At 33.2% G+C, this 20,024-nt stretch overlaps 1 protein-coding gene across 2 annotated transcripts in view; it reads right to left on the bottom strand.

The window, feature by feature from the left end:
- The window catches only part of LOC145263799 (uncharacterized), a 1,000,930-nt gene that overhangs the window by 517,224 nt on the left and 463,682 nt on the right, over window positions 1-20,024 (bottom strand). For both annotated transcript variants that reach the window (XM_080120860.1, XM_080120861.1), the window contains exon 2: window positions 4,983-5,103. In XM_080120860.1, coding sequence (XP_079976986.1) covers window positions 4,983-5,102 — 120 coding nt within the window. In that variant the 5' untranslated portion in view covers window position 5,103. The remainder of the gene's footprint in view (window positions 1-4,982; window positions 5,104-20,024) is intronic.

Here is a 20,024-nt window from a genome sequence, read left to right as displayed (position 1 = left end):
CCTAAAATATATATATTTTTTTTAATTTTTAAAACTTTTTGGGAGTATTTTTTATTGGATACATATTTTTATGATATCTGATTTTAGTCTAACAGGTCTGCAGCAATTGTTGGGGGGGTGTTGTTTGAGGTGGGTATTCTAGTAGTACACACTACTGTGTACTGATTAATTGGCAGGTAATCGTTTATTAGCCTAATTGGCCACTTTGACCATAAATTAGTAATCGACCAATTTGCAGATTAGTCGGCCGATTAATTACTTTTCTCTTTCCTACTAAATTTAAATCATTTCATCACTGCCAATACATAACTTTGACAACTTAAAATAGTAACTGCTAATTTAACTTAGCATTTAATTAAGTGTCTGGCCACTATTATGGCTTTTTGCCTTTATTAAATAAAATTACAAAGTACAATTTCTAATTATAAACGAATATAATTAAAAAATAAGACAGGAAAAAAGAAATTACAAACCAACTACAAAGTACAAATTGTAATTCTTTAAGTGAATAACTATAAGCTGAAGTTCTGCACCTGCTGCTGCTCTATTTCCTCTACTATTCTTGCTGCCTGCCTCCTCTGCTATCAGTCTTGTCAGTATTTAAAGTTGAATACTTTTAGGTTGTAATGTAGAAACATCAGAATTTCTCTATTTTCAGGACACAGCCTGTTCCTCATAGGTTCATACACATTACCATCTGTACTAAAGAACCTCTCACTCTCCACAGATGAAGATGGTGTGCTTAAATATTTTGAAACCAGTTTACTCAGCATTGGTAAAGTCTCTTGTGTCTTCTTCCACCACTGAAATGGATCATCACTTCTTGCGAGTAGTTGTAAAGCTACTTAATGGTCAAAGTCTTTTGTGCACTTAACCATAAGGAATTTAGACCTTTGGAGTTTAGATTTTGATTCTTGTATTTTTGTTTTAGTTGCAGTCTCCAGGTTTAACTCAGCTTCTACCTGCTCTAAGTTTTGATTTGTTACTGTAGGCTTATTTGAAGCTAATTCATCAAACAGGTTTGAAAGAGATACAGTTTTACTTTCACTTTGATCTTCTTGAACCTCAATGGAGCTTGAATAAATGTATCCTGCTGATTCTGCTTCATTATCATCAATAGAAAGTAGATGTAGAATCCAATTCTTAGTATTTTCCCATGCCATTCTTTTGAAATTTGAATCTTGGATCTAGGAAAGTAGACACAAGTTTTTATCATTTAGATCGGATGAAAATCTTGTTTCCATTGATTCATTGGTAAGGATTCCACTAAAGTCAGAACTATCAGAATTAGATTTGACAGCTTTTGAGAGAAATCGCCTCAAATCTAAAATAGGTATTATCATCATATGATTGAAGTTTTTCTTTGGTGATTTCTTCAAATGGACTCAGTAAGGTAATTTTTTTTTAATAAGTCCCCATTGGTAAGTTGTTAAGGTAGGAATCTTAGAGTCGAAAATTCTTGGTTGGTTGTTTGGTTGTTTTTGTTTTATGGCATATCAACCCCTTTTCGGGTTATTTAATGCCGAATCCAAAGATTTTGAAGAAAAAACTTTTAATAGAATATATTTGTCGTTTTCAAGTCGGTTTCTATTTAACCCATAGTTGGAACCCTAACAGGTACTACCACTCCGGGTCAGAGAGGACCTGGGAGCAATGGTAATTAAAGGGTGGCTCCACACTCCCCAAAGCCCGCAAGCTGGGGCCTCACCACTGGATATAGTTTAAGGTCATATCTAGGACCAAGAAAATTCTTGTATGAAAAAAAAAATGAACGAATCTCTTATTAAAAAATTCTGGTTCGTGTGAATCATTCTGCTTTATATATATATATGCCACGAAAAAGTTTTTTTCTGATTAATATTTACCAGATAAAACATATTCTGTTATTGTGAATAACAGTAAAGTTCGTTTGCTTATTTTAAAACTTGTAAACATTAATTAGAAGGGACTTTTTCTAGGTATTCAATGGAAAGCAGAACGGTCTGCACAAATCGGAAATAAATCATTTGTTCCGTCTGCCTGCTTCCCTCCGGACTACAACTTGGATGTGTTTAAGTCCAACGTTAACAAATTCCTAATGAACCGCCCCCTTAAGTAAACACTTCATCAAATCTCCACACTAACATAATATACTTGCAATAACCCTTATCCCTGAGTGGCTTCCGGGCCTTGATAAGTGGTGATCACTGTAAAAAAAAATAAAAAAATCACAGCGTTAACTTGAATAAAGCCATAGCTCTGCACGGTTCAAAATCATTTGAAAGGCAATGACGTGTCAAACTCAGAAAGGGAGCATTATCTGTTGTAGATGTCCAAATGTCTGTAGTTCATGAAATGTTAATTTCAGCAAGATACAGTTGTTTTTTTTTGCTTTTTTTTTTTTACATAGGCGTCACCACTTATCAAGGCCGATAGGCCACTCAAGGATAAGGGTTAAAGAGTGTAGAGTAGTCAAAAGGACAATATAGTAATCGATAGTAATGGAAGTTCGGTAAATTTGTTAACTTAAGTGGAACGGCTCATCAGAAACTTGTTCACGTTGGACTTGAAGACAACCATATTATAGACAGCTGGAAAGCAGGAAAACGGAAGACAATTCCAAAGGCGTGCAGTTCTAAGAAAGAAGCTTTGATCATGGAATCTATGTTTAGGTTTAGGCACAGATAAAGAGTGGGGAAAATTATTGATAATGTTTTCAGCTAGTCTAGTGTTTCTTGTGAAAGTTTGGCGAGGGGGGGGCATAGATTGAAGCTCAGTCGAACACTTGTTGAATTTTTGTTTTATTTTTGTAAATATATCAAAAATTATTTTGCAGGGAAGTATTTTTTTAATGGAATGTTGTAATTTGGACAAAGTTTTTCAACAAGTCTATTAAATCCAACATCAGAGGTTACAGATTAAGGTTGAATATCAACAGCAATCATTTCTCTTCTCAGAAAATGGATCCGTCGTGACCTGTGATCATTAATATCCCAAACTTTCTTTTTGACCAATATTGATTCTATAGTTGTTTGGTGTTTTGCTGGAGGCTCGTAATTGCTGCCATTTGTTCTTGGAATGTCTCTCCATGAATATTCATTACACCTCTTTGCCTTAAATTCAGTGCAGTTGTCAAAGTCTCAATGTTAACAGCGCATCGTGCCTGTTATTTGATAATATGGTGTAGACGATGCATGTCTCTCCAATAAATTTTCACTAGCAAGCAAAAAAGGGAGTTAACTTGTCTTCGGTTATAATTAATATTAGTATCATTTATGACAACAAAATTTGCTGATAAATCGGCCTAAGAAAACCAATTAATCGGCCGATTATCAAATGCCAATTAATCGGTAATCGGCCAATTTGCTAATTGGTACATCCCTAGTACACACTATTGAATTAAATTCAAAATAGTGTCGTGGAATGTTTTCTGCATATTATTGAAGGGATATCTTTATTTATTGTCAAGATATATTTCTTTGCATATTATTTCTTAATAAGTGTTTTTGAATTTACAGATTCTCTATTTTTTTTTTCTTCCTTGAAGCAATTTTTTCCTTTCTTTTATCCCATCAACCGGCTATAATAGTTTCCCATCTCTGATGATTTGTGTGATGGTAACATCGGTTATATGTTAAAAACAAACAAAACACAAACAAATGCAACATACTTATGGAAAATGTAAATATAAATATTTGTCTATATATTAATAAAAAATATATAGATTGTGGATTGTGGTAACTGGAATGAAAATTTACAATATATATATATATATATATATATATATATATATATATATATATATAAGGCATTGTGTATGTGCATGTCTAAATTCGTTCCCTATGGACTCTAAAACGGCTAGGCCGATTTTTAAAAAATTTCGCACAAATGTACTTCATACGTCTGGGAGTGTTCTTGGATAGGTTTTATATCAGAACATCTTCAATCAGTATCAAAAATCGATAATTGAAAAAATCTGATTAAAAAAGGAACGATCTGATTTTGATCAAAGTTAACACCCTTATACAGTCTAACATCACAAGTGCATTTGAGGAGCTTTATTATTGCCTAAACGAAAAGGTCTGGTGTATAAAATGAACAGTAGGTTCTTTGATAAGACAGGAGCACATTTGAGATGAATGTTTGCTTAAAGCACAATTGAACTATGATACTTGACTTTTGCATTTTAAACTAATTCAAGCTATTATGTAAAAATTATTTGACAAAATCAACAGTATGTCCTTTACAATGCAATTTATTGGGACTAAGTGTTAAGCTTCCTGCTGGTGCACCATAGCGAATCCCTGACTAGAGCAGGCAATCAATCGATTTGATTGAAAAATGGGCGATTTCACCGATTTCGATGATAATCAAAATATTGGAAGTGTGGAACATTCATTGATCCTCATTCAATCCTGGTAAACATCGGATCTCGCTGCTAATGCTCCCCATCTTGGGTTGAGCATATTAGGAAGTGATATACATTTGCCATTAGCATATTAAGTGATGCTCTTTGTGTAAACAAATCGAGCTTAGGTATTTGGACGATGTCAAAACATTGTTAGAGCAGTACCCATATAGCGTAATGGTGAGAAGCGTTGACTGTCGTTTGGGCAGTCAAGTTTCGATTGTGGCTTGAGGTAGTTGCTTGTCTAACTGCACTGATGAGCTGCGATACAGTGAAACAGTATTGTATGTGGATGACTATATATATATATATATATATATTTGAGAAAGAGGAGAATACCCACTTATAAAAGTTTATTTTTGATTTTCATTTTGTAAACTAACATGAATTAATATTCCACTTTCACTGAAACAACAGAATTAAGCATGTTCCAGACTTATATTTGAACTTGAGGAAAACTATGAAGATATTTTGTTGAAGTGAGGAATTTTTTTAAAAGTTATTAAACAAAAAAAAAAAAAAAAAAAAATAACCTAAAAAAATTCGAGCTGTTAAAAAAGAAAAAACAAAAGAAAAGAAATCCAAAAGGTCTCACCGTTTTAAGTGTATCAAATTGTCCTAGCCAATTGCCGAGTTCTCGTTCTGTGTCCTGATCATCATTGTCATCACTGTCCACCTCAACATCACTTGCACCTTTGCATTCATCCTCATCCATTCTGAAAAGGAAAAACAAAATTATCTTGAATTGTTCAGTGACAATCCTCATGGACGAGTTTTATCTTTTATTTTATTAAGTATATTCAGTTGGATTCTTAATTTTTTTTTTTTTTGTCATTGGTGCATTCCTACAAAATCAATATTTGAGTCTGACTAGCCATTGTATTTTGTTGAACGTTATTTCATGTTAAGAATAATAAAATATAATCCAAATTTATTCAGTCCATAATATAATTTATCTGATCATATTTATTTTTGAATAGCCACCATTTAAAAAAAAAAAAAGAAAAGGTCAATCTGCATTCGTGCCCATTGTAGACTCACTTCTTTTTATTTTGAGGTAAAAAAGGGAGATAACTTTATTTGTTCATAATAGAATTATTTCCTTTTCTTAGGAAAAAAAAAAAATAACAATAAAATTAAGAATAAAAGAAAACATAAAAAATGGTATGGTTTCAGAAAACAGAAAAGCAGATCAAATTGCAGACAAATGCATTACTGGGCAATGCCGGATTGGGACAGCTAGTTTTTAAATATAGAAATTCACGTGATATCAGAAACTTTTTATATTATGAAATGCACGCATTGAGTATACAAAATTTTTTAGTTTGGTTTGGTTGTTTTACGGCATATTAACCCTTTTTGGGCTATTTAATGTCGAATCCAGTTATTTTGGAAATAGTGTTCATGTTGCATGCAGTTATTTTGTAGAAGGTTTTTATTCTTCAAGCTTTTTGTATTTTCAATCGCCAGTTTGTAGTGTTTGGTTTGGTTGTTTTATAGTGGATTTTATCGTATTTGTTCCCTTTGCAACAGGAGAGGGAAAAGGGTTACAGTATTTATGATTGGTACCTTTTAATTTAGGAAATCAGTCAGGAAGTGGGGGAGATAGAAAGAGAAAGGGGAAATGGGAAAAAGAAAGGGGGGGGTACGGTGGGTTGTTGTTTCAGTTTTTGGTGTTGCAGAACATAATCAAGTTTTGCAAAAGGAAGTAGAAAAATAAAAAAAAGCATCTATGTTAGGTGCATTTCGTCTCAGGAGGCCAATATCTTTAGACAGCTTGATCTGGTAGCACCAGGTATATGAAAGTGCATCGAAAGTAATTAAGAAAATCCAAAATGATTACATGTCAACAATCATGTACAAAAATAAAAGACAGTTTTAAAAGTAGGAGTGTAGGATTCTGTAAAGAGTCCATTCCTTTTATTTGTCCTTACAAGTATTGTCCAGGGAGTTGTATATGGGCCTAGAAAAGATGGTGGAAGCTGATTATTTAATACTTGCCAATGAAAGAATGGAAGATCTATGTGTTGTTAAAAACTTAGAGGAATGCTATGGAAAGTGAACCGCTACAATGGCGCAGAATGGGAAAATTATTCTACACAAACTTTATATGCAAAACTGATCACCCATTCGAAATTCTATTCATATAAAATAACGTCTGAATCAGTGAAGTTTATGAAAAGAAATAAGAAGACGTCTCAAACTGGAAAGTTTAAAGAAAGAAAAAACGTATGAATCAGTACAGAAAGCGGAAAAAAGAAAAAAACAACATTGTGATGGAAATAGATGCAAGACTTAGGGAAGGATTTTCTAAGCTGCGATTTGCTTTCTCAATTCCTCTAAATGCTTGAAATGGATTCGTCCATTGTTTTTTTTTTTTTTTTTTTTTTACTTGTTAACTTTTGTGTGACAAGACGGAGATTTTATATATATATATATATATAATTTAAAGGAGATTAGAACAATAGTCTAAAGAGCTGAGTGTATTTTAATGTAACAGTGAAATTACTAGTTTAATTAAAATACAGGAAATAGAAAGTGCTCGTTGTAATTTAGATATATAATAAGCTCGATAGTTAAATGTCCTAGAGCTAATTCAATATTAAGTAATGTGATTGATAATTTAAAATTTAAAAATCAAATTATAATTAAATTAAAAATCCGTTTCATAAGAAGGAACAATAACAAAATCAATTATCTGTACGATCGTTTCGGAAAACAATGCTTTTTATTGTAGTATACATCAAGTTATGTACAATAATTACATATAGTTTTTTAATAAGCAAGGTCTCCTCGTCAGCAAATTTTGAAGGGTTTTTATTGAATTTAAAAGACACCATAAATAAACCTAGCATTAAAAGTAAGGCAGATGAATCTGAAAAAAATTGAAATAAAAGGTCTGGATTTAAAATTTATAAGGAAATTAATATGGGTTAGAGATAGAAATAAGTAGAGAAAAATATAGATATGAATTTACATAATAAATTTGCTTTAAAAATATATAGAGATATTTACCTTTTAATTTTTCGCATTTTGAATTCAGGAACTATGGTTAAAATATTCATTTAGATGTTTGCTATAGCTTTTTATCTTATTGAATGATGAATTTTAAAAAGGGGGGGGCGCTCGTGCAGTAAATTATTTCCGTTAGCGTATTTTTGATTTAAAGACGCTACGGTTTATATATAGAGAATGTTGCGTGTGCAATTACATATTTTAAGGGGAGATAATTGTCATATTTTCTTTATTTATTTAAAGGGTGTAAGGGAGATAATTAGTTTCACTTAATGTATTAAAAAAAAATAAAAATAAAAAAATAATAATTGTAATCTATTTTTACTAATAAGTAATTTTTAATGATTTAAGGTGGTTTATATTTATTAAATTTAAACCAACGTTTATGACTACATGTAAATATAAGCTCCTGTCTTGAATTTAATAGTTTGGTTGTATTTTTTATATCTTCATATTTGAAAATTTTTAGGGTCTCTTTTGTACATAGTGCACAAAATTTATCTCCTGGTTTATATGATTTGCGAGTCTCAATTATTCGCCATTTTAAGTTGAAAGGAATATTGCTGTTTTTTAGTTGCCAAATATAGTTGGATAGAGTAGTTTGGTTTGATAGAGAGTTATTTTTAAAAGAATGTTTGTGCGTTGAAATTCTATGTTTTATTAGGCCAGATGTGGAACCAAAATATATTACCTCTTGCTTATTGTGATTATTTTCCGTTAGGTCTGTTGTTGGATTATTATATGGTGGTTTGATTAGTAATTGATCGGTAGATTGGTTTAAGTTGGTGTTATTATTTAATCTGGTAGTTGAGTTATGGCTGTTAATAGGTTCTTGTAGATTTGGAGTTTTTGATACTGTGCAGCTATAGATAACATTTTTAATTTTACATGAGCCTTGTAGGGGACATTTATTTTTTCTTCTACAGTTACAGTCCGCTAGGTTTATTTAAATTTATTAAAAACCCTTCAAAATTTGCTGACGAGGAGACCTTGCTTATTAAAAAACTATATCTAATTATTGTACATAACTTGATGTATACCACAATAAAAAGCATTGTTTTCCGAAACGATCGTACAGATAATTGATTTTGTTATTGTTCCTTCTTATGAAACGGATTTTTAATTTAATTATAATTTGATTTTTAAATTTTAAATTATCAATCACATTACTTAATATATATATATATATATATATATATATATATATATATATATATATATATATATATATATATATATGACCTCCATAGAATGGAAATATGTCACGAAGTGTAACAAGGTTTTTTAATATAGATTCACAGAATATTGTGATAAGTGTTTCAGTGTGAACAGGTATGGTATAATAAATTATGGGGGTTTTCTATTTTATTTTTACTTTAATCATATTTTGCTTTGGTTTTGATATCTCCAAATTCGAAGCTATCTCTTTACAACCCTTCCTTTTCATAACCTATCATACTTTCATAAATCACAGTCCATTTTCTGTTGGCTATTTTTGAACCCAGTCAATGCCGGGTACTTTTGCTAATATATATATATATATATATATATATATATATATATATATATATATATAGGCACTTAGCCTGACGATTCTTTACAAAGATGAAATGCAGACGCCTCTGAGTAGCTTAATTGCCATAAATATATTTAATAACCTAGTACCACCACATACACACACACAACTTTTTTCTGAGAAATAGAAAATTTTGTATCAAAAATTGGTTTTCATTTTAACATTTACAGTTGTTTCTCCATAGGCAATAAACTCCAAACATTATTCATAACAAAGTCTGAACCTTACAAAAAAAAAGGAATCTGCAGATGTTATAGACCTCTCCTGCCCCTCCGACTCACTTTGGATATTTTAATGAAAAAAAACAGTCCACTTTTTCTTTGAATACAATTCACCCAGCCATTTTTCATCCAGAGAGTTAGTGTTGAGATATTTCCAATGGTTATTTTTCTTTTATATATATACGACATAAATGGCACAAACTGTCAACTCAACGATCGAGTTTCGATCCCGAGTCAAAGCACCTCTTTGTCTAGCCGCACTGATGAGTTGTAAATAGCGAAACCGTAGTGTTGGTGGAGTGTATATATCATCTAGCATGCTTTGAATCGATCTGTTACGTCTACAATTTGAAAAGGGAATTTTTTTCCAAAATTAATAATGGATATTGTCGCAGACATAACAAGTAAGACATTTTTACCTAATACAACTGAATAAATATATGTATATATAGAAATATATGTATGTACTTATTGATTTGTAAATCGCCACTTGTTCTCGTCTTCTTTTACCAACAATGACTATATTTCATTCCTTGCATTGTGATAGCCTTCTAAATCTCTACTACATACCTATCCCACACAATGCTTCAAGCAAACTACATATCAATCATATATATATATATATATATATATATAAATTATTAAAAAAACATGTTTCTAGCAATAATTATGAACTTGGCTCTTATTGTTGAGCACTCTAAGTTGAAATTAAAGTTGGTCACTTAAGCTCACATGCACAGATCCTGACGCCATAATAATAAGCTCACTCTACCCGTCTAGATATTTATAAAAATAATTATTTCAACTGTAATTCTCGCAGTTAACGTTGGCCGTGTGGGTTTGTTCCTTGCTAATGGAGTCAGAGAGGGCTTCGTGGCCGGATTCAAATCTTCCGACTAGCTGTAATCGTAAATCCTTGCACTGATGATTCCCAAAAGGATGAAACACTAATATCTGTAGATAATAAAAAAATTAATTATAGTGATATAAATATATATATATATATATATATATATATACAGAAAATGACGAAAAGTCTATGCTCTGTAGTTACATCAAGCTTTATAAATAAAAGGTGAAATATAATTGAATAAACATATTTCCCCATAAATATATATCATTCATACACAGTAGTGTTTGAATATATGGTTAAGTAGCAGTTTTAGTCATTTAGAACTGCTTTAAAGCTTCACTGCTCACGCATTTTTCTATTGTAACAAATATATGTATAATTTCATGTATTCACATAAAATGTTATAAGGAGATATATTTTATGAATCAATCTTCGGTATTGACTTCAACAGTGCTCAATACATGAGTAGAGCTAGATAATAAGTTTGGAAAATATATGGCAATTAAGCAGAATCTTCCACGTTTTATGGCCATGGAAAATTGTCTATATAAATGTATTCTAACCTGACGGTTTCCTATGGGGATGAAACAGAAAATTCTGTGGAGCTTGATTGCCATGTATTTTCATAACTTACTATCTAGCTCTACTCTACCTGCATCATTCTGGCACAAGGCAACTATCTCCGAGTGCTCTCGTTGATGTATGCATGACGTAATAGTATGAGGAGATAACAACAAACCGAGACTGTGGCCGGAAAACAAAAGAACTTGCCTCAAAACAAGCCAGGTGTGGCACATTTATTTTTTATTTTATTTTTTTTTTTTTTGGGGGGGGGCTTAATTTCCGGAACTGTTTATAGCCCTGCAGAACCAGTTCGATGTGGACAGATAAGAGTTGGGGAGGGTCTGAAAAATCAAATCATATGCACACACACATACACACATACAAAAAAAAACTCCATAAATCAATAATCATAATTGTACCGCAGTGCATGTGCGCGCGTGTCTGCCTTCCTTCCGTTCCAGTCTGGACAAAAGATTTTCATCAAAATTAGAGGATGAATAACACAATTGGGTGATATCAACCCTCTCCTTATAATTGGGGTATTTTGTGAGAATTCTATTTAAAAACAGGACATTACAAATGGTTATATATATACTAGCATTTCAGCCCGGCGTTGCCCGGGTGTTTTGAGGTGTATGCTGAGCAAAACAAAACAAAACAAAAAAACGGTCAATTTTTTTTTAACTTTGACACCTATTATGACCCCTTAAAATTTATTGTTTAGGGCTCAAACAAAGTTATTAAGTTAGATCCATGTCCAAGGAATCTATATCTCTAAAATTTCACATGTTTAGACCCAAAATTGTCGGAGGAGTTTGGTAGAGTTCTCAAAGGTCAAATCGTTGAACATTGCCCCCTTAATTGCCAAATTTCTGTCCGAAAACCAATCACATCGATTTTTCCAAATCTCAGTACCTGTATATCAAATTTCGAATCTGTAGGCTTAAAATTGACAGAGTTATTGCGTAGGGAAATGTACACAGACACAGACACACACTTTCACTTTTATATATATATAGATATAGTCATCCACATACAGTATTGTTTCGCTGTATCACAGTTCATCAGTGCGGTTAGACAGGCAATATATATGTTTCATGATTCTTTGTGGGGTACAGAATTTAAATATTGCAATCATGAAGAGAAGACTTTTATAATTCATGATTAAAAGCGTTTTAAAATAAAGAGGGATGAAAAAGAGATAAAAAGGGGGGGGGAGTAAGCTGAACGGTTTTGCCCTCGTTTTGTCAAAGCTGTATCAAGAGATTTATAAAAAAAAAAAAAAAAAAAAGGTGGAATCGAAAATATGTACAGCTTAAATTAAAATTACGTTGCATTCCGTTATGTGTGGGGTGGGGATGGGGAAGAAAGCGATTAAAATATGGCAATGTTAAATTACTCAAAGATTCTAGAGACTAATCACACTCAAACCCAAGAGGTATTCCCTCTGTTTACAGAGAGAAGGCCTTTTCGACCGAACATGAACAGTCTCTAAGATCTTTAAATGGTAATAAAATCAGAGATGGGACACACCAAGCAACAGACATACTGGCCAACACATATGGATCATCAATCACTGACCATTTCATTAAAAACCCGTCATGTGCAGTGAACTTTAGCACAAACTTATTTTCAATCCTCAGTCGTGCTCACTCATTATTCCATTTTACATACATACATACACGGTGATCCATAAAAAACGGGCCCCAGCTCTAATTAGGTCCCGTTTCTTACTGTTTTGTCCGAATGAAATGAAACTTTGGTTATAACTAGTTTATTATATTCAAAACATCACATCAAAACACTAAGGTCTTTGGCCTTTTTTTTCTTTTTTTTCTCCGTTCTACAGCATATGTTCTAGATTGCCTCTTTTGTCTTTTTGGGGTCACTCTGTGTGTGCGTATATATATATATATATATATATATATATATATATATATATATATATATATATGGAAATATGTTTCTTCAATTATATTTCATATACCAAACTTTTAATTTATGAAGATTTATGTAATTGCAGAGCATCTATTATATAAATCTCACCTGTCTGTTTAAATGTATGTATGTATGTATGTTTGTATGTCTACCTAAAACTTTCCACAGAAGCAACGGTTTTTCACGAAATTGGTATAGTTTTGAAGGTCGACCCTTCAGATGACAAATATCGAAAAATTGGTTAAAAGCATTAATTCCTTTACACTTAACTGGGCACTTTTCTACAGGGAGGGGGTAGCAAAAAATCGTTCCTTCATAACAATTTAGCTAAACACGCATGCGCAAAAACGTTCTTTCTTGAATTTGTTTAAATATTAAACAAACGAACTAACTTCACTCACGCGATCAGAGAACAGTCGTTATAGTGGCAGTGTCGTTATCTTAGGATTGCACGTTCGAGCCGAGATATCAGATATTTTTTTTTTTTTTAAAGTTTCAATATTAAACAAGTTTATTTATGCCATTTTTCGTTCATTTTTTTTTCCATCATGTTCGCTGTTTATTTTGTTTTTCCGATTTTTTAAAGTTGTTTATGCCATTTTTTCGTTCATTTCTTTTTCGTTTGCTTATTCTTTATTTTGTATCGCATTTTGATTTACCCCCCCCCCCCCACAAACACACCTCACCACACCCGGACAATGCCGGATACCCCTGCTAGTCTATAATATAAATCTCACCTGTTTGTTTAAATGTATGCATGTTTGTATGTTTGCCTGACAGAATCGACAGATTTTCATATATCATTTTGAAGCTCAACCCTTTGGATGACAAATATCGAAAAATTGGCTAAAAACATTAATTCATTCATCCTCAACTGGGCACACTTTTCTACAAGGAGGGGTCGCTTTTTTCACCGATATTTTCAAAAGTGATCGACTCTTTCTGATTGATCAGCCTTAATTTAAACCTTCACCACTTCCGGTTTGGCGATGGACGCAGTGGCAAATGCGACACGTTTTTTTTTTTTCCTCATTCGTGGTATGGGTACGAGTCTGGCTGCCTACTACCACTTTATTTATTTTTTTTTTGCTTAATGCCGGGCACCGAAGCTTGTATACAAATAAATGAAAAAGTCTATATTCCAAATCTCAAGATGTTGACCATTTTACCATTTATTCTTTGAAGTATGTTGACATGCACAATTCTTGACAGCACCTGCTTTTGTAGTGCAAGATGGCATATTAAAAGAAAAAAAAAATATAATTGCAACTTCTCTCCCAAATTTCGTATTTTGCCCATAGGCATTTATTTTCTTTTAAAATTGATAAGTGCTTCTTCTGATGAGTTAAGAGTTAAGAGCGAAATAGAGTCATTGATTGATATAATTAAATGAATGATTCTGCGCTACGAAACAGCTGCTGTCAAGAATTGTGCATGCCAACATACTTAAAAGAATAAATTGTAAGATGGTCAACTTCTTGAAATTTGGATTATAGACTTGTCACATAGAATTTATTTGTTATATATATATATATATATATATATATATATATATATATATACCCGGAGTAATGGACTAGTGAATTCAACGAGGTTGTTAGATAGTGCTCAATAAAAAGAGCTGATAATACTTGTTTATTGTTATATAAACATGTTTACATCCCACTGCTACAAACAGCCACTTGTTTCAATCAAACAATAGATATCATAAGGCAGCAACTTGACTATTCAAATGTTCAATGAATAATCATTATTCATTGAACATTTGAATAGTCAAGTCGCTGCCTGATGATATCTGTTGTTTGATTGAAACAAGTGGCTGTTTGTAGCAGCGGGATGTAAACATGTTTATATAACAATAAACAAGTATATATATATATATATATATATATAAATTTTACAGGGTAGTCACCACACATCAAGGCCCGAAGGCCACTCAAGGATAAGGGTTAATGAATGTAAGGTGATAGTGTAGTGATCACTAATGGTGTAAGTTGGGTAAAATTTGATTATTTAAGGGACAGTCCAACCAGAACTTATTTACATTGGACTTGAAGGCTATGATATTGTAATCAGCCGGGAAGGCGGCAAATGGAACAATGTTCTGCAGACGAGCAGTTCTAAGAAAAAAGCTTTGTTCATGGAATCTTCATTTAGATTTAGGCACAAATAGAGAGTGTGGGGAAATTTTTTATAGTGGTTGTAGCTAGTTGAGTGTTTTTTTTTTTGTGAAATTTTGGCAAGCAGGGGCAAAAGATTGGAGCTCAGACATGCGGTTATGATGAAAATAATGATAGAACAGAGAAAACGTCTCTTCTGTTGGAAAGAAGTTGCAGTGTAGAGAAAAAGGCATCACCCAGTATGTTTCAAATCCGGTCCTTGAATTCTATCAAGGTAGGATAGGCCACGCCCAGCAGCTCATGCCCAGATGTTGCTACAGTACTCTATTTTACGACGTACTTGGCTTTAATACAGATAGAGAGTTGCATTGGCGGTTAGATATCTACTGGAGCAGTAGAATGATGCAACTATTTTCCCAGCGATCTTGCCAACTGATTTGATGTATGTGTTCCATTTCAGGTCAGGAGTGAAGGTCTGTTCCAGAAGCTTATCAAAACATGGTGCTTCCCCAAGGCGAGAGCCATTCATTTCAATTGGGCCGTGATGTGGGTCAGAGCGATTGTGATGAAAGGAGAGAAGCTTTGTTTTCGATGCATTAAAATTAACCTTTTTCCCCATATGGCACCACATTCTCAAAATCAGAAGAGATCTAAGAATATGATTTGGGAGATCATTGATAAAGATCAGGAAGCGAGATGGGCTCAGGATGGAACCTTGAGGGACGCCAGTGTTGATACACAGAGCTTCTGATTTCTGCCCATCGACGACTACTCATACGCCTATCATAGAGAAAGGATTTAATAATTGAGAGGACATCTCCAGCAATTTCATAGCTGGCTATCTTGTGAAATTGACCTTTATGCCATACCCTATCAAAAGCCTTTGATATGCCAAGAACTGACATGAGACTGATGATATGCGGCCGCAGCCAAGATTGAACTCAGTATACGAGTTTGTAGTGTAATTCAAATCTTGTCCGTAACTGAATACTTGATGCTTCGCTAGGGCTATCAAGAGTATTTTTTATCATGATGCCATCAATAGATGGGTTGCCTACCACAGCTTAAGAGAGGCCCATCTACCCTCGAGGGAACGATAGACCACACCAGTTTCCCAACCTGGTAATTTACCTTGCAATACATACAGCACCTTGCCTTCCCAAATGGTCACCCACCTGGTACTGGCCAGGCTCGACGTTGCTTAACTTCGGTGATCTGTCGAGAACCGGTGGGTCAATGTGGTTGTGCCGTATATTGCTCCTGAAACGATGCGCCCATTCAGATTTACGAATCCTGTGCACCTCAGCTGTAGATCTAGCAGAATGGAAATATTGAATGTCATTTATATTAAGTTTGATATATGCATATATTTATATTCTTGTGTGTACAGAATTCACTTCTAAACCAATAATTATACATTTGGAAGACAGCTGGTAGGTGTAAGAGTGGGGTAATGTGGCTATATTTACTTTAATTCAGTTTCATGCAAAGGGAGGTAAAAAGTGAAATCTGTCCTTATGTTTCTTTCTTAGGAGTGAAGTCAGTTGGGGTCCTTATTTCCTACTTTATCCGATTTTCCTGCAAGTAATGTTTGTCAGAAGTATTTACGCTGAAGGAGTAAAAGTGTGTAGCAAGTTCATCAAAGCACATTCCGTGGAAATACTTGTAAAAAAAAGCAGAGGAAGGAATACTGCAGTGATGCAACAGGGACTGGAGCTTGGCAGACAGAATCTATTAGGTTAGAAATTCATTTCTGCCACCCGCCGTCCAAGTGATTGGTGCGGCAACACTACACCTTACAGGGGCTTATGGTGGCTTTGTAGAGGTAGAGTATACGGCTGAAAATATTTTCTAGCTTGGTAGCGGGAGCTTACATTCTTTGCAGCAAACTTGGCAGCATCTTCTATGTATTTATTCAACTCAATGCTGCTTGTGAATGTCAGGCTGAGGAGTTTAAACATTGAACTTTCGAGAAGAGTAAAAATCAATTGTCAAATATTAATATGTTAAACAGCTATGACACCATGCACCACAAATTTCCTTGTTATATCCAATGTATTTTAAAAATTCAAGGAGTTATATATTGGGAGAGTAAACCCATTAGCATATTAAAATAGTTGAAAATAATAGGAAATAAAAGGTCAGCAGGGGTCAACTTGATAAACTTGATAGTGAGGATTGTCGGACTGAGAATCTCGACATAAAAGGAACTGTGTGCGTGTGTGCATGTAAGAGTTTGTTCTTTATGGACTCAATAACGGCTGAAATTTTACATGATTGTATTTTACGTGTCTGGCAGTGTTGTTAGATAAGTTTTTTGTTGGAATGTCTTTGATAAGTATCGATAACCAAAATAATTCAATGAAAGAAGGAACAGGCGATTTTGACCAAAGTTAACACCTTACACAGCCTAACATCCCAAGTGCATTTCAGAAGTTTTATTATCACACAAGCAGAAAGGCCCGACATATAAAATCCACATTAGGTTCTTTGATATGACAGGAGTGGGTTTGAAATGAATGTTTCTGTTTAGAGTATAATTAAAGTGTGATACTTGACGTTTGCTTTTTAAACTTTAGTTCAAGCTATTATAAAGAAAAATAATTTGATAAAATCAAATAGCTTCTCTACAGTGCAATATATTGTTAACTAAGTCACTGCAAGAATCATGTGAAGTTTCCTCCTGGTGCACCGTGATGGGTCCCCAACTAAAGCAAGCAATTAATCGATTTGATGTAAAAATAGGCGATTTCACTGATTTCAATGACAATAAAAATATGGGAGTGAGAAACATTCATTGATCATTAAATTCCGAGTAACGTCGGGTCATGCTGCTAGTATAACAAAAATGGATATAAAGTTATATGGCACAAAGAGAGTGTGTGTGAGAGAGAGAGAGAGAGAGAGAGAGAGAGAGAGAGAGAGAAAAGGAACAGTCTGTTTAGGAGCATTCCGTGTAAAATGATAGGGGCTGAGAAAATATAATTAATTACAAATTTTGAGTACCTTTATCCAACGGACATTGGTGATGGGTTAGCGAGTAGAAACAAAGCTCGAGTTGAATACATGGTCACTGACAGAGGAATCTTGACTGAGAATATGTGAAACGAGAATTTTGAAAAGAAAGCTTTAACACTTTTTAACTCTTCTAGGATTGTACTGATTAACCGGCAGGTAATCGGTAACCAGCCTAATCGACAACTTTGCCAATTTATCGGTAATCAGCCAATTTACTGATTAATCAGCTGATTAATTACTTTTCTCTTTCCTATTAAATTTAAATCATTTCATCATTAACAAGAAACTCATCAGATAACATTGACACATTTATATAGTGACTGCCAATTTAACTTAGCATTTAATTAAGTGTTTAGCCACTTATTATGGTCTTTTGTCTTTATTAACTAAAACTACAAAACACAAACTACTATTTCCAATTCTTCAATGAATATAATTAAACAATTATATAAGAAAAAGAAATTAAAAACCAACTACAAAGTACAAATTGTTATTCTTTACGTGAATAACTATAAGCTGAAGTTCAGCACCTGCTGCTGCTCTATTTCCTCTTCTATTCTTGTTGCCTGCCTCCTCTGCTCACAATCTCCTCAGTATTTAAAGTTGAATACTTTCAAGTTGTAATGTAGAAACATCAGAATTTCTCTATTCTCAGGACACTGTCTGTTTCTCATAGGTTCATACACATTACCACCTGTACTAAAGAACCTCTCACTCGCCACAGATGAAGATGGTGCACGTAAAACATTTTGAAACCAGTTTACTCAGCAGTGGTATCATCAGATAACATTGACACATTTACACAGTAACTGACAATTTAACTTAACATTTAATTAAGTGTCTGCCCACTATTGTGGCCTTTTTACCTTTATTAACTAAAATCACAAAACACAAAGTACAATTTTCAATTCTGAAATGAATTTAATGAAACAATTAGATAAGAAAAAAGAAATTACAAACAAAGTACAAATTGTAATTCTTTACATGAATAACTATAAGCAGAAGTTCTGCACCTGCTGCCACTCTATTTCCGCTTCTATTCTTGCCTCCTCTACTCTCATAGTCTCCTCGATATTTAAAGTTGAATACTTTTAGGTTGTAATGTAGAAACATTAGTTTCTCCATTCTTAAGACACAACCTGTTCCTCATAGGTTTATACACATTACACCTGTACTAAAGAACCTCTCATTCAACACAGATGAAGTTGATGCACATTTTGAGGCCAGTTCACTCAACATCAGTCCAGTAGTTGTAAAATTAATGGTCAAGTTTTTTTGTGCACTTAACCATAAGGGATTTACTCCTTTTGAGTTTAGATTGTGATTCTTGTATTTCTGTTGTAGTTGCGGTTTCCAGGTTCAACTCGGCTTTTACCTGCTCGAAGTTTTGATTTGTTATTGTAGGCTTATTCGAAGCTAATTCATCAAACAGGTTTAAAAGAGATACAGTTTTACTTTTACTTTGATCTTCTTGAACCTCAACTGAGCTTGAATAAATGTATCCTGCTGATTCGGCTTCATTATCATTAGTAGAAAGTAGATGTAGAATCCAATTCTTAGTGTTTCCCATGTCATTCTTTTGAAATTTAAATTCGAATCTTTGATCTAGGAAAGTAGACACAAGTTTTTATCATTTAGATCAGATGAAAATCTGGTTTCCATTGAATTGTTCAACAGTGGTAAGCTTCCACTAAAGTCAGAAATACCAGAATTTGATTGCATAGCTTTTGAAAAAAATAACCTAAAAGCTAAAATTGTAGGTATTATCATTGATATAGTTGAAGTTCAGTGACTTGCTTCTTTGCTGATTTCTTTAACTTGACAATTTTTTGAACAAGCCTCATTAGTAAATTGTTTAAGTTAGGAATAGCATCCCAAATTCTCATACGAAAAAACTGAACAAATCTCTTAAAAAAAAAATTCCAGTTTGTGCGAATCATTCTATTTCATATATATGCCATGAAAAAGTCATTTCAGATTAATGTTTACCAAATCAAAAATATTCTGTTATTCTAAACAACAGCAAAGTTCATTTGCTTATTTTTAAACCTTATTTTTTTGAATGCCCAGAAAAAGTCCCATGCTTACATGGGACTTTTTCTGGGCATTCAACTGGAAGCAGAATGGTTCTCACCAAGCAATAAATCATTTTAAACAATCACAGTGGTAACTTGAACAAAGTCAATACAAAAAAAATAAAATAAAACAAAAAATAACAGTACTTACGCAGAGAACTTTTGAGAGACTCATTTCTTAAAATGTTGAAGAGAGGATGTTTTTCTAACTAGTCTGTACCTTCACCTAATAAATTAACAAACAATACAAAACAAGT

The sequence above is a fragment of the Euprymna scolopes genome, chromosome 39, assembly GCF_053919585.1.
Source record: "Euprymna scolopes isolate OS-2025 chromosome 39, ASM5391958v1, whole genome shotgun sequence".
NCBI classification, from domain to species: domain Eukaryota; kingdom Metazoa; phylum Mollusca; class Cephalopoda; order Sepiida; family Sepiolidae; genus Euprymna; species Euprymna scolopes.
Note: the sequence above shows the minus strand (reverse complement) of the source record. Positions and strands in the feature narration are given on the sequence as shown.